The sequence below is a fragment of the Numenius arquata genome, chromosome Z, assembly GCF_964106895.1.
Source record: "Numenius arquata chromosome Z, bNumArq3.hap1.1, whole genome shotgun sequence".
In the NCBI taxonomy this organism is placed as follows: Eukaryota; Metazoa; Chordata; class Aves; order Charadriiformes; family Scolopacidae; genus Numenius; species Numenius arquata.
This window is the reverse complement of record NC_133616.1, coordinates 38,888,694-38,915,246: the sequence shown is the minus strand read 5'-3', so window position 1 is coordinate 38,915,246 and position 26,553 is coordinate 38,888,694. Positions and strand designations below refer to the sequence as shown.

At 39.5% G+C, this 26,553-nt stretch overlaps 1 protein-coding gene across 1 annotated transcript in view; it reads right to left on the bottom strand.

Moving 5' to 3' along the window:
- Window positions 1-2,954: 2,954 nt before the first annotated feature.
- The window catches only part of TRPM6 (transient receptor potential cation channel subfamily M member 6), an 88,497-nt gene continuing 64,898 nt past the window's right edge, over window positions 2,955-26,553 (bottom strand). The window contains exons 26-37 of the mRNA XM_074166354.1: window positions 25,404-26,358; window positions 23,319-23,445; window positions 22,317-22,414; window positions 17,698-17,776; window positions 16,801-16,851; window positions 14,492-14,557; window positions 12,338-12,624; window positions 12,004-12,086; window positions 11,263-11,468; window positions 9,314-9,365; window positions 3,997-4,103; window positions 2,955-3,073 (exon numbers count right to left, since the gene is read on the bottom strand). Coding sequence (XP_074022455.1) covers window positions 2,955-3,073; window positions 3,997-4,103; window positions 9,314-9,365; window positions 11,263-11,468; window positions 12,004-12,086; window positions 12,338-12,624; window positions 14,492-14,557; window positions 16,801-16,851; window positions 17,698-17,776; window positions 22,317-22,414; window positions 23,319-23,445; window positions 25,404-26,358 — 2,230 coding nt within the window. The remainder of the gene's footprint in view (window positions 3,074-3,996; window positions 4,104-9,313; window positions 9,366-11,262; window positions 11,469-12,003; window positions 12,087-12,337; window positions 12,625-14,491; window positions 14,558-16,800; window positions 16,852-17,697; window positions 17,777-22,316; window positions 22,415-23,318; window positions 23,446-25,403; window positions 26,359-26,553) is intronic.

The following is a 26,553-nucleotide window of genomic DNA, read 5'->3' as shown; positions in this document are numbered from 1 at the left end:
CTCACTACAGGAAGGACATTGAGCTGCTGGAGTGTGTCCAGAGGAGAGCCACCAAGCTGGTGAGGGGTCTAGAGAACAAGTCATATGAGGAGCGGCTGAGAGAACTGGGCATGTTTAGTTTGAAGAAGAGGAGGCTGAGGGGAGACCTCATTGCCCTCTACAACTACCTGAAAGGGGGTTATAGAGAGGTGGGTGTTGGCCTCTTCTCCCAAGTAAATATTGACAGGACCAGAGGAAATGGTCTGAAGTTGCGGCAGGGGAGGTTTAGATTAGATGTTAGGAAGAATTGCTTTACTGAGAGAGTGGTCAGGCACTGGAACAGCCTGTCCAGGGAGGTGGTGGAGTCGCCGCCATCCCTGAAGGTATTTAAGAAACGTGTAGACACGGCACTTCAGGGCATGCTCTAGAGCCTGAGATTGTTGGTTTGTGTCTGTTTGTGGGTGGGTGTGGTGTGTGGTGTTTTTTGTGTGTGGGTTTTTTTTTTTTTTGTGGTTGGACTCAATGATCTCAAAGGCCCCTTCCAACCATGAAGATTCTGTGATTCTGTCATTCTGTGATCATTCTATAGAGATGCAATTAAACCATTTCCTTCACAGACAAGCTAAGCCTTCTGACAAATTGAATTGCTTCCAAAAAAGCCAAAGGGAAGTACATTTTTTGCGAAATGAATAGTATAATCTCATAGGGAGAAAGGAGGGGATTTTCCACAAAAATAAAGTTATAGAACTATTTTTAAAAAGATAAAAAGCAAGAAGAAACTCTTCAGGATGCCTCCAGGAACTGAAGGCATCTCAGCTGAACACAATGTATGTGATTACTTCAATGCCATCATCATATCATAAACAATATAAAAACTTGGAACATGTAATTCCTATGTGTATGTAGACATTTTCTAAACATACCAAATGAATTATAGATCATAACAAATAGCCCCCTTGTGCATTAAAATTTACTATCAGCTGTGGCGGAAATATGATTTTGTTTCTTATTCAAGTATAAAATTTTCTGTTGACATTTCAAAATTAGGTATTTCTACTCAATAAAAAAGTACAAAATTGCTTAAATGCTATATGTGATCTATAATACAACACCAGTTGTTTAGATATATTTCTGCTGAGTACTTCATTTTGCTCTTTACTCTAGAAAAATCATGTTGCACATAATTGATTTTTGTGTTTTGTTAACTTCTACTGAAATCAGATGACACCAGTAGAAACAGATGCAGATGGTGCAAAAGCACACATTTAGTTGCACCACTGTTAGACGGAAGTCCTACGTACAGCCTGACATTGACAACAAGAAGTTAAATACCAAATGGCATATATTATTTTTTGTGACTTCTAACACCTTTGTTGCCACTTACAACTTTAAAACATTCTGAAGATAAAATATTATAAAGAAAAGCAGGTCCTGGATAAAAGTTGAATCATGTTCAAGGTTATGCTTTATGTCTGTATTAAAGATTTATCAATTTCATCAACCCAAAATGTGGGTCCAATAACCTAACCCTTCATTGTTCAACTTGTTCTTAGTATGTGAAAAGAACTGGGCAGAGAGGAACATGATGAAATTCAACAAGGGCAAGTGTAGGGTGCTGCACCTGGGGAGGAATAACCCCATGCACCAGTACAGATTGGGAGCTGACCTGCTGGAGAGCAGCTCTGAGGAGAAAGACCTGGGAGTCCTGGCAGACAACAGGATGACCATGAGCCAGCCATGTGCCCTTGTGGTCAAGAAGGCCAATGGCATCCCGGGGTGCATCAAGAAGAGTGTGACCAGCAGGTCGAGAGAGGTTTGCCTCCCCCTCTACTCTGCCCTGGTGAGGCCCCATCTGGAGTACTGTGTCCAGTTCTAGGCTCCAAGGTTCAAGAAGGACAGGCAACTGCTGGAAGAGGGTACAGCAGAGGGCTATGAAGATTATTAGGGGACTAGAACATCTCTCTTATGAGGAGGCACTGAGGGACTTGGGTCTTTTTAGTCTGGAGAAGACTGAGGGGGGATCTGATCAATGCCTATGAATACTTTAAGGGTGCATGTCAAGAGGATGAGGCCAGTGTTTTTTCAGTGGTGCGCAGTGACAGCACAAGAGTAAATGGGCACAAACTTGTACATAAGAAGTTCCATCTAAACATAAGGAGGAAATTCTTTACTTTGAGGGTGGCAGAGCACTGGAATAGGCTGCCCAGAGGGGTGGTGGTGTCTGCATCTCTGGAGACATTCAAAACCCGGCTGGACATGTTCCTGTGCGACCTGCTCTAGGTGGACCTGCTCTGGCAGGGGGGTTGGACTAGATTGTCTCCAGAGGTCCATTCCAACCCCGTATCATTCTGTGATTCTGTGATTCTGTAATTCAAGGTGAAGCTCCCACATCTACCTACTATATCAGTGACTATTGTTTAAACCACTAATCCATTAGTTATACATTCTTGGTTTATCTCTGCATCAAAATCAACAATAAAGAGAAGTAATCTTTCTGCGATTTCCTGGAGAGCCTCCTATGCCCAAGGAAAAGTGAGTATGGGATTGAGTGAGCTCTGCCTCTGAAAATGAATGATTTGCATGTGTGTATACATTCATTTATTTACTAAAGAGCAGAGAGAGAAATATCAAATTGCTCCCCGTCAGAAATATGCTTGTGACAGTCCTTTTCCTAAGAAAGCACCATAATCTACATTTAAAAAAAAAAAAAAAAAAAAGGCACTGATGAGATAGCTCATCTAGCTAATGGGTGACCTGCTCCTGGCAATTAATTGAACTGTACAAGAAAGACTAGCACAAGAGCATGGAAAGGGAATAATTAAAGATATTTTTTTCTATTCCTTGCCTATAGGGTCTGTCAAGGGCAGACAGTTGCTGCACTCAGACACCTGTGTTTTGTTCTTTTGAACTGACCCATGGCAGTGGTAAGGGGCAGGTTTTTGAGCACTCAAACACATGGGCTCTGCTCACATGCTTCACAGCCGCGTGTCATACTCCAAAGGCTCATCTGCATCATCAGCTTCTCCGGTGCTTGTCTCCATTTCTATTTCAAAGGCTGGACCAACCCTTTCCAGTGTGTAGTCACTTCTCAAATCTATGGCAAGAAAATACAACGATGCATCCAAGTTTGAAAAGCACGTACACTCTAGGCAGTGTCCAACCCAGTGACTGGTGGTAACCAGTTAGCTATTTTCAGGAGGAAGAACATCTGCATCAGGGCAAACCAGAGCGAGGGAGATGAGAGCCCTGGGGGGATCCAAAATGGTGTGAGCTGATATGAATGAACCTTCCCTGATTGCATTCATTCAGCTTATTTTCTCCTCTATTATCTCTTGCTTTCACAGACACAAATAATCAAGAACAATAATACTGCAGTTTCTGTTTCAGAATCAAGCAGCACTTATTATTCCATGTAGGCAGTGAAAGGAAGGAGCTTTCGGCTAGAAAAAAATAGGTGGGTGGAAATTCATTCAGAATAGCAATCTATTTTGGCTTTGAGTTTTCTAAATCTGCCCCACATCAAACAAAAACACATTCTATCAAACCTAACATGAACAACAGGCAATCCAACTTAAAAAAAAGTAAGGCCTGCAGTACATAGGACCCTACCCCAGAGCCAGGAAACCTCCAGTGAGGTTTTTGCCAGCTAATACATTGCCAATTTTTAGATTGTTACTCTTTCTCTAATTCTAAAATTTATTGCTCATGTTATCTGTAGTGATGATCCTGGAAAAATGAGCTACCATTTTGCAAAGCAAAGGAAACAATTAAATGGGTAGAAGTTTTCGTGCTGAATTCTAACATCAGGTTGATAGACTCCAATCACTACACAATTGCTGGGCAAAAGAGCTAGGTAAAAGTATTCTCATATCTGCCTTTGCACAGAGACAGAGTACCTGCTATGATCTCTCAGCTCAATAGGATTTTGGTTCTTGTCTTTATAGCACACCTAGGCTTTTGCTTCTTTGCACTTAAAAAGTTATACATAGATTCAAAATTAATCTTTACGTTGCATACCTGGAAGTTTCAGCCTCCTGCAGCAAGAGTTACAACGATGCTTTGTGATGAAGTTTCTTATTGCACCTTCTCCTAGGTTTGCTGGTCCAAATACCATCTTTCCAGATCTAAAAGAAATATTATTAAATAATCAATGAATGCAAAATAAAACAACTGTAGGGGAGGGAGATGATAATGTTTTCTGTTTTTTAAATGAGCAATGTTAGCCCTTTGTATAAAGACATTTAAAGCCTAGCGTACACCAGAAGTTTCTTAGCTCAGGGACAAGAAAACTGCCAATTCTGGTAAAGTATTAGCCTACCTATAACCCACACTACTTTCCTTCCTGCTGCATCTAAGAGATGCTCTAAAGGGAGACAGGACAGACACAGCAATTCCTACTAAAATGCTCAAACAAGATTTGGGCACAGTGACATTTAGACGACATATGCCAGAATCTGAGTGACTCTGACGCAGGCACCACTCATTCTCATCAAGCAAATTGTTGGTTCCGGTTTTGATGGTAGGCACCTGGGAACAAACCACAGCTAGCAAGGACTTACTTTTACCTTATTTAAGAACAGAAAGCCAAAAGCAAGCAGAGCCCTAGTCACATCAATATGCAGCACAGAAAAAAACCACAGTACACTGTTGACAAGCAAGGCTTTAAAATTTATTGGCTTCTTCCTATGCTCATTTCCATGTGTCTGCACTCAGGCCAATTCAGCAACGTTACTAGGGGATCCATTTGTGGAAGTGTGTTGCATATTCTGAATGAAGCTGACACAATTACAAACAGAGCCAAGCTATATCCACACATTTATGAGAAGTACCACTTAATTATAATAGATTCTTAATGTAGTCTGAAAGATCAGTGTTCATTAATTTTAATATTGCACCACCATTACTCCTAAGAATTTAATTGACATTCTAGACATCATGGAACACAGCACACAAGAAACACTTCCAAAGAAACTTAAGAATGCTAGTGTTTTATTTTAATGATATGCAGAGTGGAAACAGCACATTTTAAAATCTGAAATCAATTACAGCTCTGGAAAGCTATAGAAAAAGATTTTAACTCTCTCAAATCTATCTGTAATCCACAATAACAAAATATATTGTCTCTTAAAAAAGCAGTTTTCAAATATGACACTCTCACCTTTCACACAGGAAAAAAGCAATGATCAGCCAAAACTACTGTACAAAGCTCAGTATCTCTCTAATTTCTGGCAGACGCTAAAGACTACCTGTCTCCTGGATCATCTGAATGACTCATCTAATCAGCCTTTACTGCAAATTAGTACATCAAATGAGGCAAGAAGTGAAATACTACTTATGTGTCATATAGACAGCTTAAATGACATGGTGCTATGTAGCCATTTCTATCCATTGGTATAATCTATAAAATGCCAGTAAGAATAGAACATACATAAGTATTTTTTGGGGGGCAGGCATAGGAAATTAGGAAGACTTCACTAACTCCAGGGCTACAGAACTAGTCTGATACTTCCTTTGACCTAAGCATTACTTCATGCAAAGTGCAGCAAACAGCACAAGACAGACTGATATTTTTCTTACGCTGTTGTGAGATAAACAAGGATACTGTGTGCAACATATGTGAACCCTTCTCTCTACTCAGCGCTGGCAATGGTTCAAGAGGAATACTGCATTTAAATTTGAAAAACTATTTCAAGAAATATGGGAATAAATTGGGAAAACAAGAAGAAAGACCAGCAGTCTTGAAATCATGACATGCATGAAAAGACTAAGGTATAGTCTAAAAAGAAAGACAAGAAATTGAAGGAAAAGATGGTGACTACCTTTGAGCTTGTTGAATTTTTTTTCTCTGTGTCAACAGTAGACAGGACCAGAAAGAAATGTTTCAAGAAAGAAATCAGGAAAAATCTTTCAGACAGTAATGATAGCAAACTATTGGAAAAAAATGGTTTGGGAAGTTTTTAAGGTCATTCTTGGAAGACCTTAAGACTTGTCTGTACAGGACTTGTAAAGCCAGAAATGAACTGGTGCAGAAGAAGAACCAGCTGAACTCTTTGGGTCCTTGTTTTATAAACAAGGACCCAAACTCTCCCGGCTTTCCTGTTTCCCAAGCAAGTGCATTAATGTGAGCTAATGGGCTTTAAAAACACCAAAACATGATCTTCCTGTTGTGCAGAACCTTACCTAATAGTTATGCTCCATAAATACCAGGTTCTGCCAGACTGGCCCTGGCCAGCAGGCAGGTAATACAAACTGTGCTGATGCAAAGAGTGCTCCTTATAGTCCAGAGCTACAAATGGTCAAATCAGACAATAAGACATTTACAGGGCTTTACTGATGGAAGGTAAAGGATTGTGGGGGGCTTCATGGCGAGTAGCGTCATTCCATGGAGATGTACAAGTCATTTATTCAGGATTTTTTTTTAGATTTAACTTTCAGCCCACCTGTTTCAGTTGTGCAGGTTTCTAAAGTAGAGGCTCAGTTCATGCAGATGTTTTGTCTACTGGCAGCAATTCAACTGTAAATTGTTTGTCTGGAAGTGCACAACTTGGTAAATATTCTTTAGATTTGTTCTTCAAAACACATACTAATGAGTAGCTTCAGAGAATGTGGTCTCCACTTGTTACTAAACCCTTCAGTTTGTCACTATCTGCTTGAGAGCTTTCAAAAAGGAGAGTAAGAGACGACTCCTTTTCACATTTGTAATGAGATTTTTGACTGCTGGTGCCCTTTTTCTCACCTCTCTCAGCAGGCCTAATGTATCAGTTCTTTCCAATTTGAAACTCAGCCCACCATTTTCCTCAACTCTGAATCTGCTATACAGACACTCTGCTATACAGACACTCTGCACCTAGTGTCTGTGAAAGCCTTACCTGCATGGACATTGCTGTGGATTTGGTAAGTAATACACGCTAAAAAGAGCATCCAGAGTACTGCTTATGAGGTAATTAAGGGAAATCTTTTTGTCTTTTTGTCAACATTATACCTGCATCATTTTATCCTTTCATGCATCCTATGCAGTGCACATGGCTAGGTCTTCAATTGATGTTAAATATCTATGAACTAACACTGATTTACATCAGCTCAGGATCTGTCCAAGACGTCACAATATCTGGCATACTTTCTAAACAGATCTGTTATTTTTTGTCCTGGTACTGTATACAAAACCAAGACACAATGCACTATCACAGAGCTAGAGGTCACATTTTGCCATTACAAAGTCCATTTCAAGATAGCATACAGGACGCATGAAAGAAAAGACTCATTGCAAGATAATGACACGTGCCACTAAATCAATGGAACTAAAGATGCAAAACATAAATAATTTAACTATAAGTAGAGCTAAAATTTGAATCAGCCCCGTCAGTTAGATGCCATCTATTATCTCCCAGGCTTCTAAGAGAACGTGAGCTCAAAGCAACTTTTAAGGCAGCACACCAGTTTTGATTAAATATCATACTTACAAATGAAAACTTAAAACAAATCTTCCTACTGCCAAAAATGTCCCTCTTGTGAGCAAATGAAGGTTAGAGCAAAGACAGTGCTTTTCAATTGTTATTGTTATTACTATTTCAGAAAGTGTTTCTTCGAATTGGGTATCTGCTCGCTGCTTACAGAATCCATCCACGTTTCACTGACTTATTCCTTTAGATCCCTGAGTCAAAACAATATAATTTTCAAAACTTGCTGTTCTGAAGATTTCCCTGAACATAAGAAAATCAAGTTGGTTTTGATTAATTAATCAACACTTGCTCTTTAACTAGGACTTGACTGTTTTGCAGATGATAAAAAACAAAACAACAAAAAGTTCTGAAAGTAAGATCTCTGTGATCAAATTTTAGTAACCATGACAAAATTATTTAATGGCAAAAATAATCCAAAAGGACACTAATAAATCTCAGCTTCAGATAATGTAGATAAATATCTTTCCTATTTTAAACAGATAAGCTGAGTTGCCATGTGAAGTACTGTGGTCAATGACTGGTCACAGTCTTCAGTAATAACTATTACAGTTTATGCTACCACTGATATAAAAAAATCCGCTTAAATAGTAGCAAACCAGACTTTTATACATCTGTAGCAATACCTTAAAAATGTTTGCTAAAATCTAGTGAACAACTACACAATTGACCTCTCTGCCTCTCTATCCTAAGCTATCCTTGTGCTTTTGTTACGGTCCTATGACCTACCTAAGGCAAAGACTTTGTCACTGTGCGGTGCTTAGCAAATTTTTGATGTTGCTTCCAAAATAAGTATTATATGGCCAATGCACCTACATTCATAATTAAACATTCATACAACATGAACGCAGTCATTTATTGCTAATGATATTAATGAAATGTTAATAATGGTCCCAGAACCAAGAACCGGCCTCCAAAACAAACTTGTTCTGAGTTCTAGGCAAATCATCTGATATTTCTATAGTTAATTGCTCTTTGTATTAAATCGGACTATTCATATTTATACCTACCTTCCTTCCAAACACTCCTTCAATCAGATGACATGAGCTGAGCAAGAGGGGGCCAAGAAGAGCACAAGACAGTGAAGAGGCAGGGATGCCAGGGAACGGGTGGAGAGATGTGTGGGTTTAGGAGGACTACCCAGAGAAGACGACCCTACAGGTCAGCAACCTTCAACACCACTGCTTCCCCTCTTGTTACAGCAAATCCCAGCAAGGAGCAAGGTCACAGGATGGGAGAACAGCCATTGTTCTGATTCTGAAATTTCATGCATTAAGGCAGACTTCTCTTTCTGTATAGTCCCTCTGGGTTTTGTAACTTTCAACATATGATTTACCATCTGTGTATCATGGTTCTGAGGCTGTAACATGCGGTATGCTTAAATGCACTACTAGAACCTATCAGAAAGATCAGAGACCCAGAGGCCCTCTCCTCATCCTCTTAAGCCACTGTGGCCCCACATACTCCCATGAAACAGTGCCCCACCAGGCACTGGACCTACCTAACTGGACTACCATATTTAAGTTACTGATGACTTCCTTTGGTGTATATTTATGAAGAGATTTACAGGGTTTTCCATCTCCCATTCCTGCTCTCCCTTCATATTCCTGGAAAACCCCTCTGCTCCCAGCACAGCATCACAGACTCTCCCCACCTTTCACACATTGCTCCCCATGGAGCTGGGACACTTACAGCCCCATAAGTCCACAGTCCTCCAAAGCACAGGAGGACATAGTCTCTCCATTGCCATTTAACCCAAATACCATGCAAAAATAATTAAATCTCCCACAAAAAAAACCCATAAAAAACACCCTAAATATACAGACAGTTGGCAGAATGTCTGAAGTGAAAGATAATTTCATCAGAAAGAAACCTACTTTTTGTCTTCAGGTTTAATCACAGATGGATCTGTAAGGTTTTCCCCGACACCTACAACAAAATCAACAGCGTGTGTTACAAAAGAAGGTAGTCACGATATCATAATCTGGCATTTAACAAAAATGTAATTATCCATTTTCTTTGTAGATATAAAGTGTCACAGTTAACGTGGTCACAAGTTAAAAAGAAAATGCTTTGAGTATAAAAATCTGTTAAGTATTGGCAAATGTATAAAGTTCTTATTACAGTCCTAACTTAGCTGCTTTGAGGTTTATTTATACGTAGATGGAAGGCTTATGCAAATACACTAAATATTATGCTGAAGCTCAACTAAGCAAAATGTGACCAACCATAAGACTGCTATTTAAGTTAAAGGTATTAATCAGATGTGGATCTTACTGATATCAATAGATCTACTCTCAGATATGTGTTGACTTCAAGGTAACAAACACAACAAGCCACAGCTTTAAGTTTTGCAAATGCTTGGGTCTGTTATTCCTTTTTCTTCTGGGTGGCCAGGGAAAAATATTATATAAATAAATTGATTATGATACTTGAATGCTGATACCTATGTTGCAGTTTTCCCCAAACTGATGACATACTACCATTTTACGAAAAAGCTCTTTTCTCACGTCTGAGGAAACCGTTGTGCTTTTACACTAATGAAAAAAGTCTACAATCATATGATATGTGATAATTTTTACTTCAACAGGCCACTGATGGTAACTTTATATTCTGCAACAAGCACCAGTAAAGACTATGGAAATAGCATATTGTGTTTGAAGGATATTGCAGTTTGGGGGTATTTCAATGAAAGTCATTTCAGTTGATGTAAACTAGATAAAATGTGGGGTAGACGTATGTGGAGATGGCCTTCGTGTTACACAGTAAATTGTGATAGAGATTAATCCTATTAGAGCTCCAAGGGGAGCAGCCCTTGGCAGATTAGACAACTACTAGATAAACACTAGGCCAAAACTAGAGCAGATTTCAGTTTATTTGAAATTGAAACTGAAGCTCCAGTCTTGATGAGATTTACATAGAAGTTTAAATTCTCCATGTTTGAGCCAACACAGTTGGTCGGGAACTGTTGACAGTTGTATAATAAACCCAAGCAAACTTCAGGCAAATTCTAGTAGGCTACGGTGAAGACACACTTACTCTTACTGTATTTTTTTTTCATGTGCAGCTAAAACTAAATGAAGGTAAGGATGGAATTATAGGTTTATTTTGCATAATAAGCATGTCTTTTTGTAATTCACAGCTTCTGGATGCTGTAAAATGTAAATATGTTAAGTCTCTGTCTACCCATACACATTTCCCTTGACAGAAATGACAAACAATGGTGTTTATACTGTTTGATGGGTGCTGTTCATCTTCTGAACATTGTCAACTGTTTTATCTCTTTAAAATATGCCATGTTACTACTTACACATGTACAGTAAAGTGATCACATGCTCTTTGAAGGAGTCACCAGACTTTGTGAATAGCATTCAGGCTTGAAGCTTATGTAAACTGCTTACAGATTTATTAATATGAAAAATAAAAAAATACAGATAGCAGTTCACATTCTTCTGACAGATATACACATACATTAAGAGCGCATATATACATAAGTACGCTTGACTTTCTGTATTATTTATATATCTTAATAAAAGTACCTTAACTTTAGAGTGGTTTTTTGGAGCTGGCTGAAACGTTCTACCTGCTCTTCTGTCCGTTCAGCCTAACCATATTTGAAGCCAAATTATTTTTCCATTACACCTACATTAATTCAGCGTATTTCTGTGGATACTCATGAATCAGTGCTCCACAACAGATATCCAAGGGTTTCTTGAGCTTTGTATGTAAGTGAGAACAGAATTTGGCCCATTCTTCAGTATTAAATTCTCATTTGAGAGAGGTGCTTTTCATTGAGTTCCAAATGTGATCCCTTGCTAACAGTCACCTTGCAAATCCAGGACAAGGAGCTCCCCACGGGTGTACACATAGGTCCAGTGAGAGAAGGCCAGCATCAGCTCTTCCAGCAGGCTGCTGGGAGTAATCTCGTCTCCGTTGTTATTGTTATATTTCCGGAACTCGCCAGTCATGTATTTCTCAATGGTCAGCCACTGGTTTGCTGAATGGCAATAGATGAGGAAAACTTCCAGAAACCTGCAGATAAAAACGCTGTCTATCAGGAGCTGGCAGGGTAATGAACATCCTCACAGTCAGCACATGGCATGATACAAAGCAAATATACCAAAAAGGAGGACACATCTTCCTTAGCTGGAATGTTTTGAACAGCAGGAGGTACTGAATGGCAGACAGCACAAAGTCTTTCTCGGTTTGCCAACTCACCAAAGAAAAGGCAATTGATCAGTAAGTACAATTTATGGACAAACAACACAATCTGATTTACTGCAGCCCACTGTAAATTAGCTATATGAAATACCTTATTTCAATTGCATAAAATGTAATTCTTAAGTCTAAGGTACAGTGTTATAAAGAAGCTTATTTTGCCATCACATGTAGCTACAAAGACAAAGTTCAAAGCTGCCTACCTTTCCTCTTAAAAAGTTGATTAACTATCGTAACACTGGCTAAGCAGCAATTATTTCAACCCACTATGGAAAGGAAAGCTACTCTAGACCTGGCACAACACTAAGTGAAACCTTTGGCACCTAATACTTAAAGACAGTGATTTTACCTTGGAGTATAGGGAATAGCATGAGGCTTGATTTGATTGAAGGTATAGATTAACTTCTGGGCAGCCCTTTGCTGTTGGATCTCCTGAAGAAAATAATGTTATAAACATTACTTTCATTTTCATGAAGACAGGTACCATGAATTTGCCAAAACAAACAAACATATGATTGTATATCTTTTATAAATGGGAGACATATTCCCATAAAACCTTTCCCTTTCCAAAAGATAACATCAAACCACATGTCAACCATGCTGAAGACATTCACGTGTAAGCAGTATAACATTTAAGGCACATCAGGTTAGACCAGTCAGTGTGCCTTCAGGTCTGAACTCACCCTCAGGCAGAGATGTAACACCGTGCCATCATGAAAGATCTTTTGCCAAGTCTGAACCACCTCTGGCAGAAAAGACTTCACAATAAATACTTGTCCCAACTTCAATACATCATTCTCAGACCACGTACAAATGACCTTCATGGCCCGCCGCAGACCCCCATCCATTTCCTCCCGTGACAAGACTTGGATCATTGCAGCCATACCACGCTGGGACCAGGAAGACATGCTCTTGTCAAGGTTCATAGGCGAACTTTCTTCTAGCCGATAAACTGTCACCTCCTCTCCAGCTTAAATAAAAGGAAGGTTTGTTAGCAGAAACCAAACACTGCAGAAACAGGAGAGAACCACATTTTGATTTGGTATCTTAAAGTAACATACCACCTTATATACCCTTGTAAGCCACACGTTAAAAGAGAGTTTTTTTTATCATTGCTGCTCCTCTGAGAATTAACAGATTCGGCCCAGCCTAAATTTCCACTACTAACTACATACATTCCACTTAAGATCTACTGTGATAACATAAGTCATTCAAAAAACTTGTATTAAGCCTCTAAACAGAGATGAATTTAAGACCTCCTGCACACTTCCACCAAAACAATTAAAATTAACAGGAAGTTTGCAGGTTTGGTGTTTTAAACTAAGACTTGTCTTTTTCCTAGAAATTCCAAGTGTTATTTGTACTGCACAAAATTTGAGATGTTCTGCTCCTGCTAATAACATTTTTCTGAAAGCAGAACAAACCTGGTGAGCTTTAACTCAGTCACGCTCTGTTTCTCTATATAGTTGTAATAGCGTTCTTCTCTTGCAGCCTAAGTGAGACACCCTTCTGCTGCCATCATTTGTAAACTAACAGAAAAGTGGAGACTGATTTTTTTAAGCCCAGCTTTCCTTCTTGCAACTCATATTATTTGCAATGTTAATTTGTAAGAAACAGGTTTTCACTGGGAAGTGTGGCGAGGTAACTACATCTGCAAAATAGCAAAGAATAGCATAAGGAAGGACAAACTGGATTCAGATTAGTAGATTTCCTCCCCGCTCCTGAGCCTACCTCCACCAGTTAGCACAAATGTAGATGCTGTCAAACACCAGAATTTGTGCAAATTTCAATTTAAAATAAAGTAACGGAAAAGCCAGTGTCTTACATAAAAGACAGACATTTGAATAAAGATAGCATAACTAGACACATTTTTTTAATCTTATATTAATTCTTCATTTTATTATCTTTTGACAATTTAATACCTAGAAAGGTGTCTCCTGGGAGCTTCAAAGATTAGAATGTTCAATATGCTCATAGCTATATTAATTATCTGCAGCAATCTGGTCCCAAGAAATCCTACGATGCTGCAAGTATCAGCAATTAGTTGCTGTGAGACAAAATATTCTACTCATTGAAAAGAAGGCACCTAGATCTCTAGCGTCTAGAGGCAGAGCTTCTGCTGCTGTAAGCCAATACTGCACACTAATTTCAGAACCCTTCCAAATGATTTATGTATTATTCTCTACCACTCTTCAGTTACAGCACAGTTCTTTTTTCCTTGGTACACTACAAGTCTTCTGAACCAGGTACAGGAGTAATGCCCAACCAATGCCTGGTTTTCTTCTTGATGGGATATCCTCTCTATACATATTTACACGTAGGGGAGGGGAGAGAGAAATAGGGAGACAATGTAGGTATTTAAGGTTAAGGGGAATCTTTTTGCTATCTTCAGATACCCTAATAATAGGTATAGAGAAGATGCAGTTAGATTCATCTCTGAAGTCAACAGTAATCACATGAATACCAACATTACAAGCTACAGAACGGGGAAGCCCAACAAATACTGGGGAAAAATACTAGGTTCACAGTGAAGTCAGTCAAACACTGGAAGAGGCTGTCCAGCAAAGCTGAGGAATCTCCATTTAAAGACACATTCAAAATGCAATTGGATAGGCTCTCAGCAACCTGATCAGAATTTGCCACAGAGGCAGTTAGACCAGACAACCTCCAAAAGTCCCTACATTACTGCATTACTACAATTCTATCCCAGTTCACCTCTTCTAGAAAAGAAGAATTGCTGAAATTAATCCAAGGAAATTTCTCAAACACAGTCTTTTTAAAGGTGATGCAACAACTATTTATAAAGCAAAAAACATAACCAGGAAGTTGGTACTCACCAAAGAGCTGGACTGGCGTAAATGGTATGGTCTGAGCAAGTCTCATTAAGTTGTTTCTTTCAACAGCTGCAAACAACATAGATTTCACTACTATACTGAGTAAACAAGCTGGCTGAGTTTCAAAAACATCTGTCAGTGTTTTACTGTAGCGTACAAAGCCAAGGGGGCTGCAGTGTGATCCTGTGTCAGATCTGAGCACCATTCTACCCAGCTACTAACTCCCCTTTGCATGCCCATGGAATGTCACAAGCATCAGCTGCCACTCTTTCCCCCACTCATTGATTCCCTTCTCCAAGGAAACAGGGTCTCTGGGACAAGCCCCTTGCACGCTGGCTAGAAGGATTGCTTCTGCTAACTCTTTCATCCTCCTCCTTCCACCATGGGCTGCCACTACTTCCTCTTCCTGCCACCTCCAGTGCAGTAACATTTACACTGTGCCGATGAGATGCACCAGCCCCAGCTGCCCTCACTGCCTGCTATCAGTCTCAGAAGCACCTGGGGATTTTTCTCACCAAACATTATCAGTAACTTTATTATATCTCCCTAATTGGCAGCTTATTTCTCAGGCAAACACCTTCAAAACTTCAGAGTGCCAACTAAGTATTTATGAATTTGTTGGCACGATGACTCAGTTATCAGAAAGGGGGAGAGAGGTGTGAAGTAAGACACAACAAGGGTAAGACTAGAAAAAGGAGGCAATTTGGATGCTACAGTGTTGTCTGCCAAATTTCCCTATTCGGTGGCTGACAACAAAACTAGCATCCAAAGCAGAGAAAGAACCACAGCAGAGCTGTGTATCTCTGCAGAACAACCAAAAAGCCCTGATGGCAGACTCTTCCAAAGCTTGGATGCCCTGTCCTTCTTTTTGAGATTAATTCTCTGAGCATAAATTAATTCGAGATTATTTAGCCAAGAAGGAGAGAGCAAAAGTGACCCACGGCATGCCAACCTATGAATTAGGGTCCTCATTTGAGAAGATCTGCATTTCAGACTCCACTTGAAGGCTTGTTTAGATATTCCAAATTCAGCTGGCATTGGTTAACGTGCCTGAAAAGCTTTGAAGCATGGACTGAAAATCAAGGTCCTCCTTTTATGCCTCACTAGGAACATGCTCGAGTCACAAAATTAGTGCATCCCGGGGATAAGGATGCAAACGGGAGCTGCCAGACCTGTGCCATCATTGAGATCCTGCCAGGACTCACCCTAGAGCCTCCAGGAGCAATGTGAAGTGGACTTGCACCAGCTGCTGAACTTGGGTCAAAACAAGTTCTTTTGGGTGTGCGGAGAAGCAGAACTACACAACGTGATAGCAAAAATAATGCATAAGCAGTATGTGGTGCAGGATTTTAGTATCAAACTTTTGGGCTTCGTTGGCTAAATTCTACCCAGATCTTCCTGAGGAAAAACAAAACCCTACACTGGAAACCTTGTGTGATGTTTGTCAACTTATAATGGAAACCACTCTCATATGTGCTAAAAAGTCCTACCTAATCTCAAACAGCATGCCTGACGAGAGCCGAATTAATCACTGCAACAATGCCACGATGTCAGAGAAATTACTCCTGTACACTGATTACAAACCAGGAATTGTTTTTCCCAGTGAAAACAGCATAGTTTTTTGAACTTCAGAAGGCTGCTAATGCTTCTGGTTTACCCTAGGCTTCCCTTTAAAGGAGGCCAAGTCCTGTAGGCAACAGAGACATCTGCTGGTAAACTCTGCTCATTCTCCTCTGGGAAAAACTGAAATCCAAGCCTTGTGGGAAAATCTGTGCATACTCAGTTCAGGAAAAGACAGGACTTCGGGCAATTAGCATTCAAATGATTTATTCCTTGCCAGATTTCCAGGAGTTCATAGGTATATAAACACAGATTAAGTAGTACAGGCCCAATTAACTGAAGAGCCCAATTCCAAAAAGTACAAAGGAGGATGTGGGAGGTGTGAGGGAAGTGACAGCTATAAACAAATCAGTATCACTTTTGCCCTCCTCTACCTGCCCCCCCGCTACTCCCCTCCAGCCCCCTCCCGAAATTGGAGCTCTGTTCATTGTTTCCACTGATATTTTGAAAGCGATGATCTACATTCTGCTCTGGATTTGCCAGCAATACCCAGAATGGAGCAATTAGCAGCAAGAAGTTAATTCATTATTTCCTCACTGGAGTGTTAGGCATGAATTAATACAGAATCTTTTTAGCAGTGGGCAACTGTGCAATTCTTCAAAATGAAAATCACACAAGATGACAAGGGAAGAACTAATGTTCTTTTTAATATGTTAAATTACTCAGCTATCATTCTGGTGCCTCTTGCTTACCTGAGTAGTGATGATGCAGATCTTGAGATGTTTTCAAGCAGGCGAAGATATCTGAAATAATGTTTAAAGGATCATTACGTTAATTATTATAGCAGAGATAAATGCATGATTTTTGAATTCTTTCCATCCCAGAGTTTGTCATGAAACAGATTAATCAGAATTACTGTCTCAGCATTCTAGAGAGGAGAATTACTAATAGGGTTTAACTATGTTATAATGTACAATATATCGGCAGATTTCAGTCATCAATGTAATATAGCCAGATGACTTATTTATTCAGGGAAATGGTGGGAAACTTGCGATATTAACCTCAAGGACACGTAGCTTCTCTAAGCCAATTACACCTCTGGGATATTAAAAGCACTTTGCTGTCCATCATGCTTCACAGCCTCCCCAAGGCATGATTTTTCCAACTCCATCCTCAGTCATTAAGCATTCCATTAACTATACTATTACACCAAAGTCATAATAACACTGTCCCACTAACCCACAGCATCTAAAATGCTGTCAAAGTATAAACAGACAAACAATTTCTGTGGTCACTTAATGGTAGTTTCTGTTGTTATTTAACAGGCACAGACAGATCAAATTTAGTCCAAAAATCTTTGTTTTATAAAAAGTCTTTTTAATAAAACCAAGACTAATGAGCATGTTTCCACTAGTTGGATGAAATCACTTTGTTCTATTGGAAAACAATCCTTGAAAATGCCAGATTTCAGAAAATATGTATACTGTACTACTTTTAATTCTGAAAAACTATATAAGCAAAACTAAACCTTCATGAAAATATTTGTTTTATTCTTGGTGTATCTTATTTGCTTATGTTCCCTTTTCTGGTGAAAGAGATCTTAAATAAAAAACATAAATAGAAGTTGGGGTATGGGCCAGCATTTCTACCGAGTGCCCTTGGTGACTGCAGGTCCCTTCTGCTCTCTTCCTTCCCAGACCCAACGAGTTTTGTTGCATTTCGTATGTTCTAAAACAACAAACATGAAAAGGGGAATGGGGGATGAGTCTTTCCTTTTGAGGACAGGAAAAGTGGATTTTCATCAAAGGAATGGTGCACTCTAGAGAGTAGCCCCACAACTCACTACACCTGCAGCAGTGTGCTTCAGCACTGCAGCGTTTTGTGCACAGCTGGACCCAGAAAGAGCAGCGCTTGAAGGGCAGATAAGTCTAAGAGCAACTCATTCCTGCATCACAGCTAGACTCAAAGAGGCAGAAGCCCAGCTGCTGAGCCTCTTACAGCTATGTGGCATGCCTGGAAAACTGGAAGATAGACTAACAGGCAAAAAGTGAAGTTGACTTGCACTCTGCTTTTGTGGAATAAAGTAATTCCTCACTATAAGCTTGAATTGGCTATTTCATAATAAATTCAATCCTTCACTGACTTCATAATTTCCGGGAAACCACACAAACAGAGGAATTACACCAAACTGCAACTTGAAAAACTAAGCATATATTGAAAATTTTATATCACAATCTGTTCTTGGGTATACACCCTGCTTTAACACAGGATGTCTCTTAGACTGCCAGGGATGAAAGCAGCACCATCGTCTTAAAGAGTTTCTTCCTACTGAAAAGGACAACTTTACTGGGCAGACTACAGTAAAAATACTGGGTTTTCATTTTAAGATTTTGCAGTTATCATGAGGAAAACACATCCTCATAAAAATATCTTCCACTGAAAAGTACAAATTAATAACTGACATATGAAACAATAGCTGAACATTTTCCTATAACCCCCCAACTATAGTAAATTAACTTATTTTTGGATATCGTACTTCAATTTGCAGAGAGGAATTAAAGTGAGTGACAAGCAGCCAAAAACTTACTGTTAGCTTCCCCTGAAGTTCTCAACCTGTTTAAAAGCAAATATTTGATATTTTACTCCAAAATTTCCGTCATTAAGCTAACACTGGTACATATCAAGAGATGTGGTCTGCATAAGGGCAAAACTCTCAAAGGTTTCATCAGCAATCTTAAAACAAAATAACCCCCAGTGCAACTTTGTTCATTGGAAGAATCAGAAAGTACTCTTCAGTTACCCAAGAAGTGCAACATTTTTATGCATGTTTCCTTTTCTGCTTTGCATTCAGCTGCTCTTACGATTCTGCACTGCTGTTTGTATCGTTTACACTGCACTAATAGTATCAGTTAAAGACCACTTCAAACACACACACAACGGTTCATTTTTCAATCAATGCTGAGATGTACTCAGAGCTACATAAGCCACTACCCTTGCTTGCACAACAACAGACTTTTTAAACTGATGGTCCTTTGGATTAGCAAGGCTGCAGAAAGACTACAGCATCAGCATTAAAATTAAGGCAGTCTTTGTTACAGAAGACAGCGGATGTGATACACCTCACAGACCAGAGAGATCCCACCGAAGACAACAGACTAAGTGACAGAATCAGGCCACGCAAGGGCCTCTAAGTCCTGCTGGTAAGTATGCAGTTTGTCTGCTGCTTATAAAAGACTAGGTAAAAGAAAAAAGAAACAAAACAACAACCAACCATGGGATAGGTAAAAAACACGGCATCTTTCTTCATCTTCCCATGGTGAAATCACATGGGATGTGACAGCTTTCGAGTGCCTTTTATTTATTATATCCACATTGTTACTTAGTAAGAAACATATAAAAGAAATTGAGGGAAATAAGAAAGAAAAGGAAAAGGAATATGGAGACAGCACTGCACATGGAAAAAATACCACCAATATTAAGACAATGATCAATCAAGCTGGGGGAAAAAAGAAAAGAAAAAAAAACCAAAACGAAACCAAAATACAACTGAAAATAGTATTGAAATCACTATACTTTCACTAAATATAATCAAAGCTTAGTAACTATTGAAAACCCATTACGAAAACCAAGCTAAATATTTTGTAAATGTGCAGACTCAGTATGAAAGAGATTAATCAGAGAATGAGAGAAGCTTTCAGGAGCTGCTAGCATTTTCATTATTAAAAAAGGAAACATGCAATTTGCACAGGAAAAGCAAATGCAACTTTTCATGCTCGCTAGATTGGAATAATGTCTAGTTAAAGATGATATGGTGATCATAGTGATTGAACTAGAAAATTGGATTATTGTTAGAAAAAAGGGGTGTCTATTTCACCTAAAATTATACACTTTGTTTAAATGGATCTCCCTTATCTCCACTAATAAGGCTTCATTTACAGAAACTTAAACAGATTGAATTGCTTTAACTCTTCATATAAATTTCTCATCCTAAGTATATTGCAGAACTGAAGTGGAAACCTGCAGAAAGTACAGAAGTCTCCTTCTGAAAGCACGTGATGAATACTAGTACTAATAATACATACGAGGAGTTGCGGTTCAGGTTAATTTTCTTGGTGGTTCCAAACATGCTATTACTCAAATCCTGTAAAGAAAAGAGATACTTTTACTGGTAAAACCTGCACATCACCACCATATACACACTGCACAACACAAAAAGATAGAATCTTGAAAACACTTATTGATATGCTTATTGTTAGCATGAATAATGACACTGATAAGCAGGTGAATCACAGCATTGCCATACCTATACTAAAATGGAACTAACTTGCTCACATTACAGTTTTTTATTTGTATCACATATTTTCCAGGTCTCATAGTTGAAGAAATACTCAAATAGTCTTTTAAATTTCCAGCCATATTGGGGAAAATAGGGCCAAGTGGGTTCTCCTAATGTGTTAGTCAGAAATGGGATTATTCTTCCGAATAGTAGTCAGGCAGATTTCAATCCTCAAAAGAAATAAAGCCCCCACAAAAAGTTCAAAGACAACAAAGCTTAAAGATAAATTAACTAAAATTCAGCTTTGAATATTATCTGAAACTTAACTCAAAATCTTTTTATTTCACTAGTATTTTCACCTCGTAGCTTGCTTTGCAGATGAAAAGATCTTTAACAAAACCAAAACTTTCCTTCACACACCCTTGCTCTGTTCCCTGCTACCCATCAGGAAGGATTTCTGAACGACTGGTGTTCAGTGGGTAAATCTGAGAAGGACCACTTAAGGGAAAATACATTCCTTTAAAATATACCATACTCCAAACAGAACAGTTGGACCCATAAGCAATGTTACATCTCAGCAATATACATCTAAATTCTCATAACCCAGACAGGACCTAAGGACAGGCATAGCAACTCACTGAGTCTTGGAGGCTGTATCTTGAAAGACTGAATAATTTGAAGTTGGCATTCTGGAAGTGACTAGTTTCAGCCTAACTCCAATCCTGCCATAATCAGTGGAATTCTTCTGAGAACTTTAAAAATCTCACCCTTGAGTTTTACCCAAGACATCTTAATGCGAGTTTTGAAGCACCAGAATACTTGGTCCCTTCACATGGTTTTCCTGATTGTACCTTTATTTTCCTTCTCTGATCCTGCGTTTCACATTTCAAAGATTTATTGGTTTAAACTCCAAGCTCAGGTTTTACAGAATACAAATTCAGCAAATTTATTTCTATTTCTCCTTCTCTCTCCACTCTTTCATACAAAAATCTGTCATTTTTAAAATTTAGATTCAAGTTCTCTTCCTTGGTATTTGGGGTTCAAATTCCACAGCACTTAGAACAGCAGAGTTGAAACTATCTAGTTTATTTTTATTCCTTAAGGAGAAAAAAAAAGGCAACTCATGGCATTTACAGTGAAAAATAAGATAGGCTTATGAAGATCACCATTTTAATAATCAAAAGTGCTGTAAGTAAAACAGGCAAGGAAGGGTGTTGTTGAAAAAGCAAGAGGAAAGGATTATTTCACAGTTCCTCTTCTTAATTTATTCTTTGTTAATTTCCCTTCATACCTCTGAGATACCCCTAATGCAATGTAGTGAAAGACATATTTTCTTCCATTAGCTACACCACTTTAAAATAGATAGAAGTTTCCATAATTGAGATTCCTGCCCCTGGTCTTCAGGAAATATAAACTGGTCTATCTCCATCAAAGTCAATGAGCCTAGGCAGAGGATCTTTACATTATGAAACTGAAAATTAATTCTGAAAAATAATAAGATTTGGTGTTTATAAGCCAGTGGTTAAGAAATCTAAGCTTTGCATTATTACCAATATTTGACTACCACTTTGCAAGAAATAACTATCTCTGTGTGAAAGATTAAAAGCAATGCAGCTACCTTTCCAAAATTTACTTCACTCTGCTAACCAATTCTACCCACAGGCTCAAGATGAAGCTGTGTGCTCACTCGTTGGCTAATGAAACATCAACACACGTGTCATTTCTGACCAACCTCTTCACACTCAGAACCACTCTGTGATTCAATAATTTAATACCCTACTTCAATAACCTTAATAGAGTGTTAACAGCTGTTAAATTATTCATTTATTCGCACACATGCGCTGTGACAGCAGACAACAAAGTTCCTCATCTCTCAAGAGGTATTTCATGACAAAGAACCTATAGTGGCAAGTCCAAGGACATCAGAAGAGCTACCCTGGGCTCATCCCAGCCAAAAAACTATGGACTAGGATGTGTAATCTTAGGTCTTACCTCTCGAGAATGCCTCAGATAATCACAGAATGGTATGGTATGCCTACTGATGTCTTGATTTTTCATTTTCTGGTGCATGTAACTGAGACGTTCCAAACCTAGCCAAAAGAGCAGGCATCAGCTATTTCCAGAATATAAATGAACAGCTCTACTGCTAGAAACCAAACACCTGTACGGTGCTATAAAATAAACACCTATAGACCATATTACCCCAGCCAACATGTAATGGGCTATAAAAACAATAACAGAATTTCATAGGGTTAAAACTGACTGTTTCCATTCCCTCTCAGCAAATTTCAGAGGAGCACAGCCCTTCTCAGACCGTGCTGTGCTGAGTCACAGCATTCCCTGGTGCTTCTCCCAGCACCCTGCAGAATGAAGCCAGTGAGCCACAACACAGCAAAGCTGAAAGATAAGATGAACTACACAAAGGATGTCTGAGAATGAAAGAGCTGGAGGATTACTAAAAGGAGAGTGAGAATGCTATTCCCTTTTCATTCCAATAGAGACAATACAGAATTCATTTCTTCCCTTTGGAGGATGTGTTTCTGAGCAATGAGTGATGAATAATATATGCAGAGGATCTGCCAGCAGATACAGTATCACAGCACTGCCTGTGAGTGTAAATGCCCTTAGAAATTAACGAGAGAGTTTATTTTTGCAATTAGCCAGTATGCCACTCCAGAAGACACCTCAGGAAAGGAGGCAAGGATATCATCCTCCTTGCTTCCCTCTTACTCCTGAGGATTAGTACTCTACTGTCTCCCATGTGAGACAGGCAGCACTCCCAGAAAGTCTTAACTGACCTTCCATCAAACCTATGTCCCTTTTGCCTCTGCAATGATGCAGCAAATAACCAAGTCATGTGGGCCTGCAACCTAATTCTAATTCTGTAAAAAATGCGGTCAAAGCGGTGGATGACATTTTTAATTTGTGAATATTTATTTACTGCTTCTTTTTAAAAGCTTTTCTGCATTTCACCATCTGCAAAATATCACATACTTAGCTGACTGAAGTTAGACACAGTGAGCCAGTTCTTGCTGTGTTTCTCTTGCTCATCCCAGACATTGATCTCTGCAGGCTCTGAGCTCACTTGGGTGTTCTGGGGACAACCATCCACTTTAATCACCTGGTAAGACACAGACAAAATGACACTCGATTTATAAGATGACTAGCACCTCTGCAGTTCCTCTGACAGCCTATGATGTGGCCTTTCAGAGTATCACTGAAATGCCAATGACTGAAATCGCTCCCAAATGAGAAACAGATTTTCCCATTTTCATTACAAGTTGCAGAAGACACATTTCTTTTGTCTAGCAAATACTACTGAAGAAAGATCTAGCACAATAGCTTTTCAAAATAAAGTCTGAAGTCCCTCCGAATACCTTCAGAGGTATTAGGTCTCAAAGTTCAAGTCTAAGATCTGTTTCTGAGCTGAGCTTCTTAGGTAAACAAATCAGTCTAGCTTTCATCTCATTAAACAGAGATAACTCCAACTGACAAAGATCCTAGGAATCTCTTTATAACTTTATAAACAGATTTCTATATATGTATGCACATAAACAGTTACAAAAGTTGCCCGATACGTATGACATAATCAATATGCTGTCTGCAATGTGCTAAATGTTTGATGGATTCAGAGAAAAGACTGCAGGACTCCAGTACTTAGGAGACATTACCAGGGCTGGGTTGCTTGATTACAGTTGCACAGTATCTGGATATGACTCACTATTCCCTCAGTCTAGCCTAGATCATGTGAAGCCTCCTCAAGTCCTCCTGCCAGATAAAGTGCAAGTACTGATTCCTTTCTGTGTAAAATCACTAACACCCCTGGTATACTAACTAGCAAAGTCCATAGACTTCAACAAGTTCAAAACTGAAATCCCACACATTCAAAGAAAAAGGAAATTACACCAAAGCCAGACACATACAAAAGACACACCAATTTGTGTGCAGCATTTTAAATGTATACATTTTCAGCTAAGTCACACCACAGAACTGCTCTAAATGAACGAAAAGACAGCTATGGGCTATGTGATTCTCTTGCATCTGCACATACCGGCACCTGAAGGGGTTTTTGATTCTTCTTTCCTCTCCCAGACTTTCTGTCTCTGTTTTGTTGTTTTGCTTTTGTTGCCTCACTGTGGTGTAGCTCACTGGATCGTAAAGACTCTGTGGGAAAGAGTCAAAAAACACCATTAAGCTGCAGAGCTTTTATTTACTAAGAGAAGATCTGATAAGACTGTGAGTTGGCAGATCTCCAAAGCAAGCTGAGAAAGACTTCTGACACCCAAAGCTAATACTCATGCAGTTCAGTGCAAAGATATGCACCATCACAAGATATAAACCAAAAATGTTATCTGTCATCTCATACTATTCATACTTAGAACTGGAATATATTTTAACTGTTGGTAAGCAAACTTGGTGGTGGACAGGGAGTGTTTTAAACTGGCTATAAAAATGTATAGCTCTTCATTCTCCATACATCCATCTGACCTATGATACTGCCAATATATCTCTTAGGGATCACGTAATTTATTTTGGCTCCTGTGACTCTTGCCTTGCACCCCCAGGGCAGGGGACTTCCCTGGAGTGAGCACTCCCTGGAGTCCCTCTATCACCCCAGCTGTGTAGCCACAGCCATAGGGATCCCGTGAGATGGGGAGAATCAGGGTGGCTTATGCACAGGTGTGGTGCAACTTGGATACCAGGCACACTTCAGAAATTCCCTCCAGGAATCAGACCCAGCACAAAGAAAATGACGGAGTAACTCTGGACTCTCTGCTACTACCATCAACTGCAGCAAGTACCTCTTTGGTGTAAAGGAAATAGTTTTATAATGGCTTGGGCTCCCCAGTAAAAGATACTGTACAGGTGTAGTCTTTTATAATTACCACCTATGGCCTTGCAGGTTTTCCCACTTTTCTCTTTCTTAGAAGACTGCGAGCTGATGCTCCTGCAGAAGCTCCAGTTCCTCCAGAGTGGGCTGATCCACAATGAAGTGCTGTGTTTCAGCTTGTTCTGAGAGATGATGCTGCTGTGATGTGATCTGTCAGAGTTGTAGGAGAAGGACTTTGATTCTCTTACTTGGACATGCCTGGGAGGACTACCCGTGCAATTGCAGTCACTGTTATAGGCGGAATGTATGCACAGGGTCTTCTTTTGTTTCTTCCCTGAGCTGAAAACCCCTTTTTCATCACCTTCGGAGAATCCCCAGTTCACATAACCACCTTCAGTTTCTCCCCTGTCGTTGCAGGAGGGTGCTGCACTCTTTTCAATATCCAGGGATGGCTGGAGACCAAGAGGATGAGCAGCCTCAACAGTATTAGTCTTTTCTGATGGCAAATTAATAACAAAGTCTCTCTGGCTCCATTGATAATCTTCTGTCTCCTTTCCAATAAGGCTGACACTCTGCAAGTTTTGCTGCACCACAATGCTACTTTGCAGCTCATCTCTGGATGCATCATCCCTGTACTTCGCAGGAGTGCTCAAAAAGGACAAATTTAAGGTGACATCCTCAGAGAAAGACCCTCCCTGATGGTCAGGGGGCACCAGCAAAAATTGTCCATATCTAGGGGTTGACTTAGTCTCAGAGGATACTCCTGAAGTGAGTGTGTCACTTTCTATTTCTATCTTTCGAGAGCTGTCTTCTACCACCTTGTTACTCTCGGTCCTCAGTACTCTCAGGTCTTTGCACTCTGATGGCCATTGACTCCTTACCAAGCTCCGTAAGAGGGAGGGTGGCATGCTGTAGTAGTGATACTTCTTGTCATACAAACATTCCAGGCTGCTCAAGGTTTTGGAATAGAGCGAATTGCTCCAGCTATGGGGCAGTTTCCTACAGGTTCGATGTTTTGTGTCAGCCAGTAAAGCTTCTTCCACCTGCAATGTGTCTACAGCTGAAAGCACTTTCAGGATGTCTACTGTCAAGGCAGACAGGTCTTGCAAATGTCCTAGCTGGCTATCCAGTGAGAGTAATGACTCTTTGATATAAAACACCTTCTCATGCACTTCTTTAAGCTGCAGAAACATCTCCTCCACTCTAGGTGGAAAAAGAAAAGATAATTAAAATACCAAAACACAGATCTTTACTTCAGTTTGTCAGATGATAAAGGAAGCCATTAACACATCTCAAAAAGCCAGTGTTTCAAAGAACCGTTTTTTTTTTTTTTAGTGGTGACTTCCACTTCCATGAATATCTGTATTTGACAACACCCATCCAGAATTACAACATGTC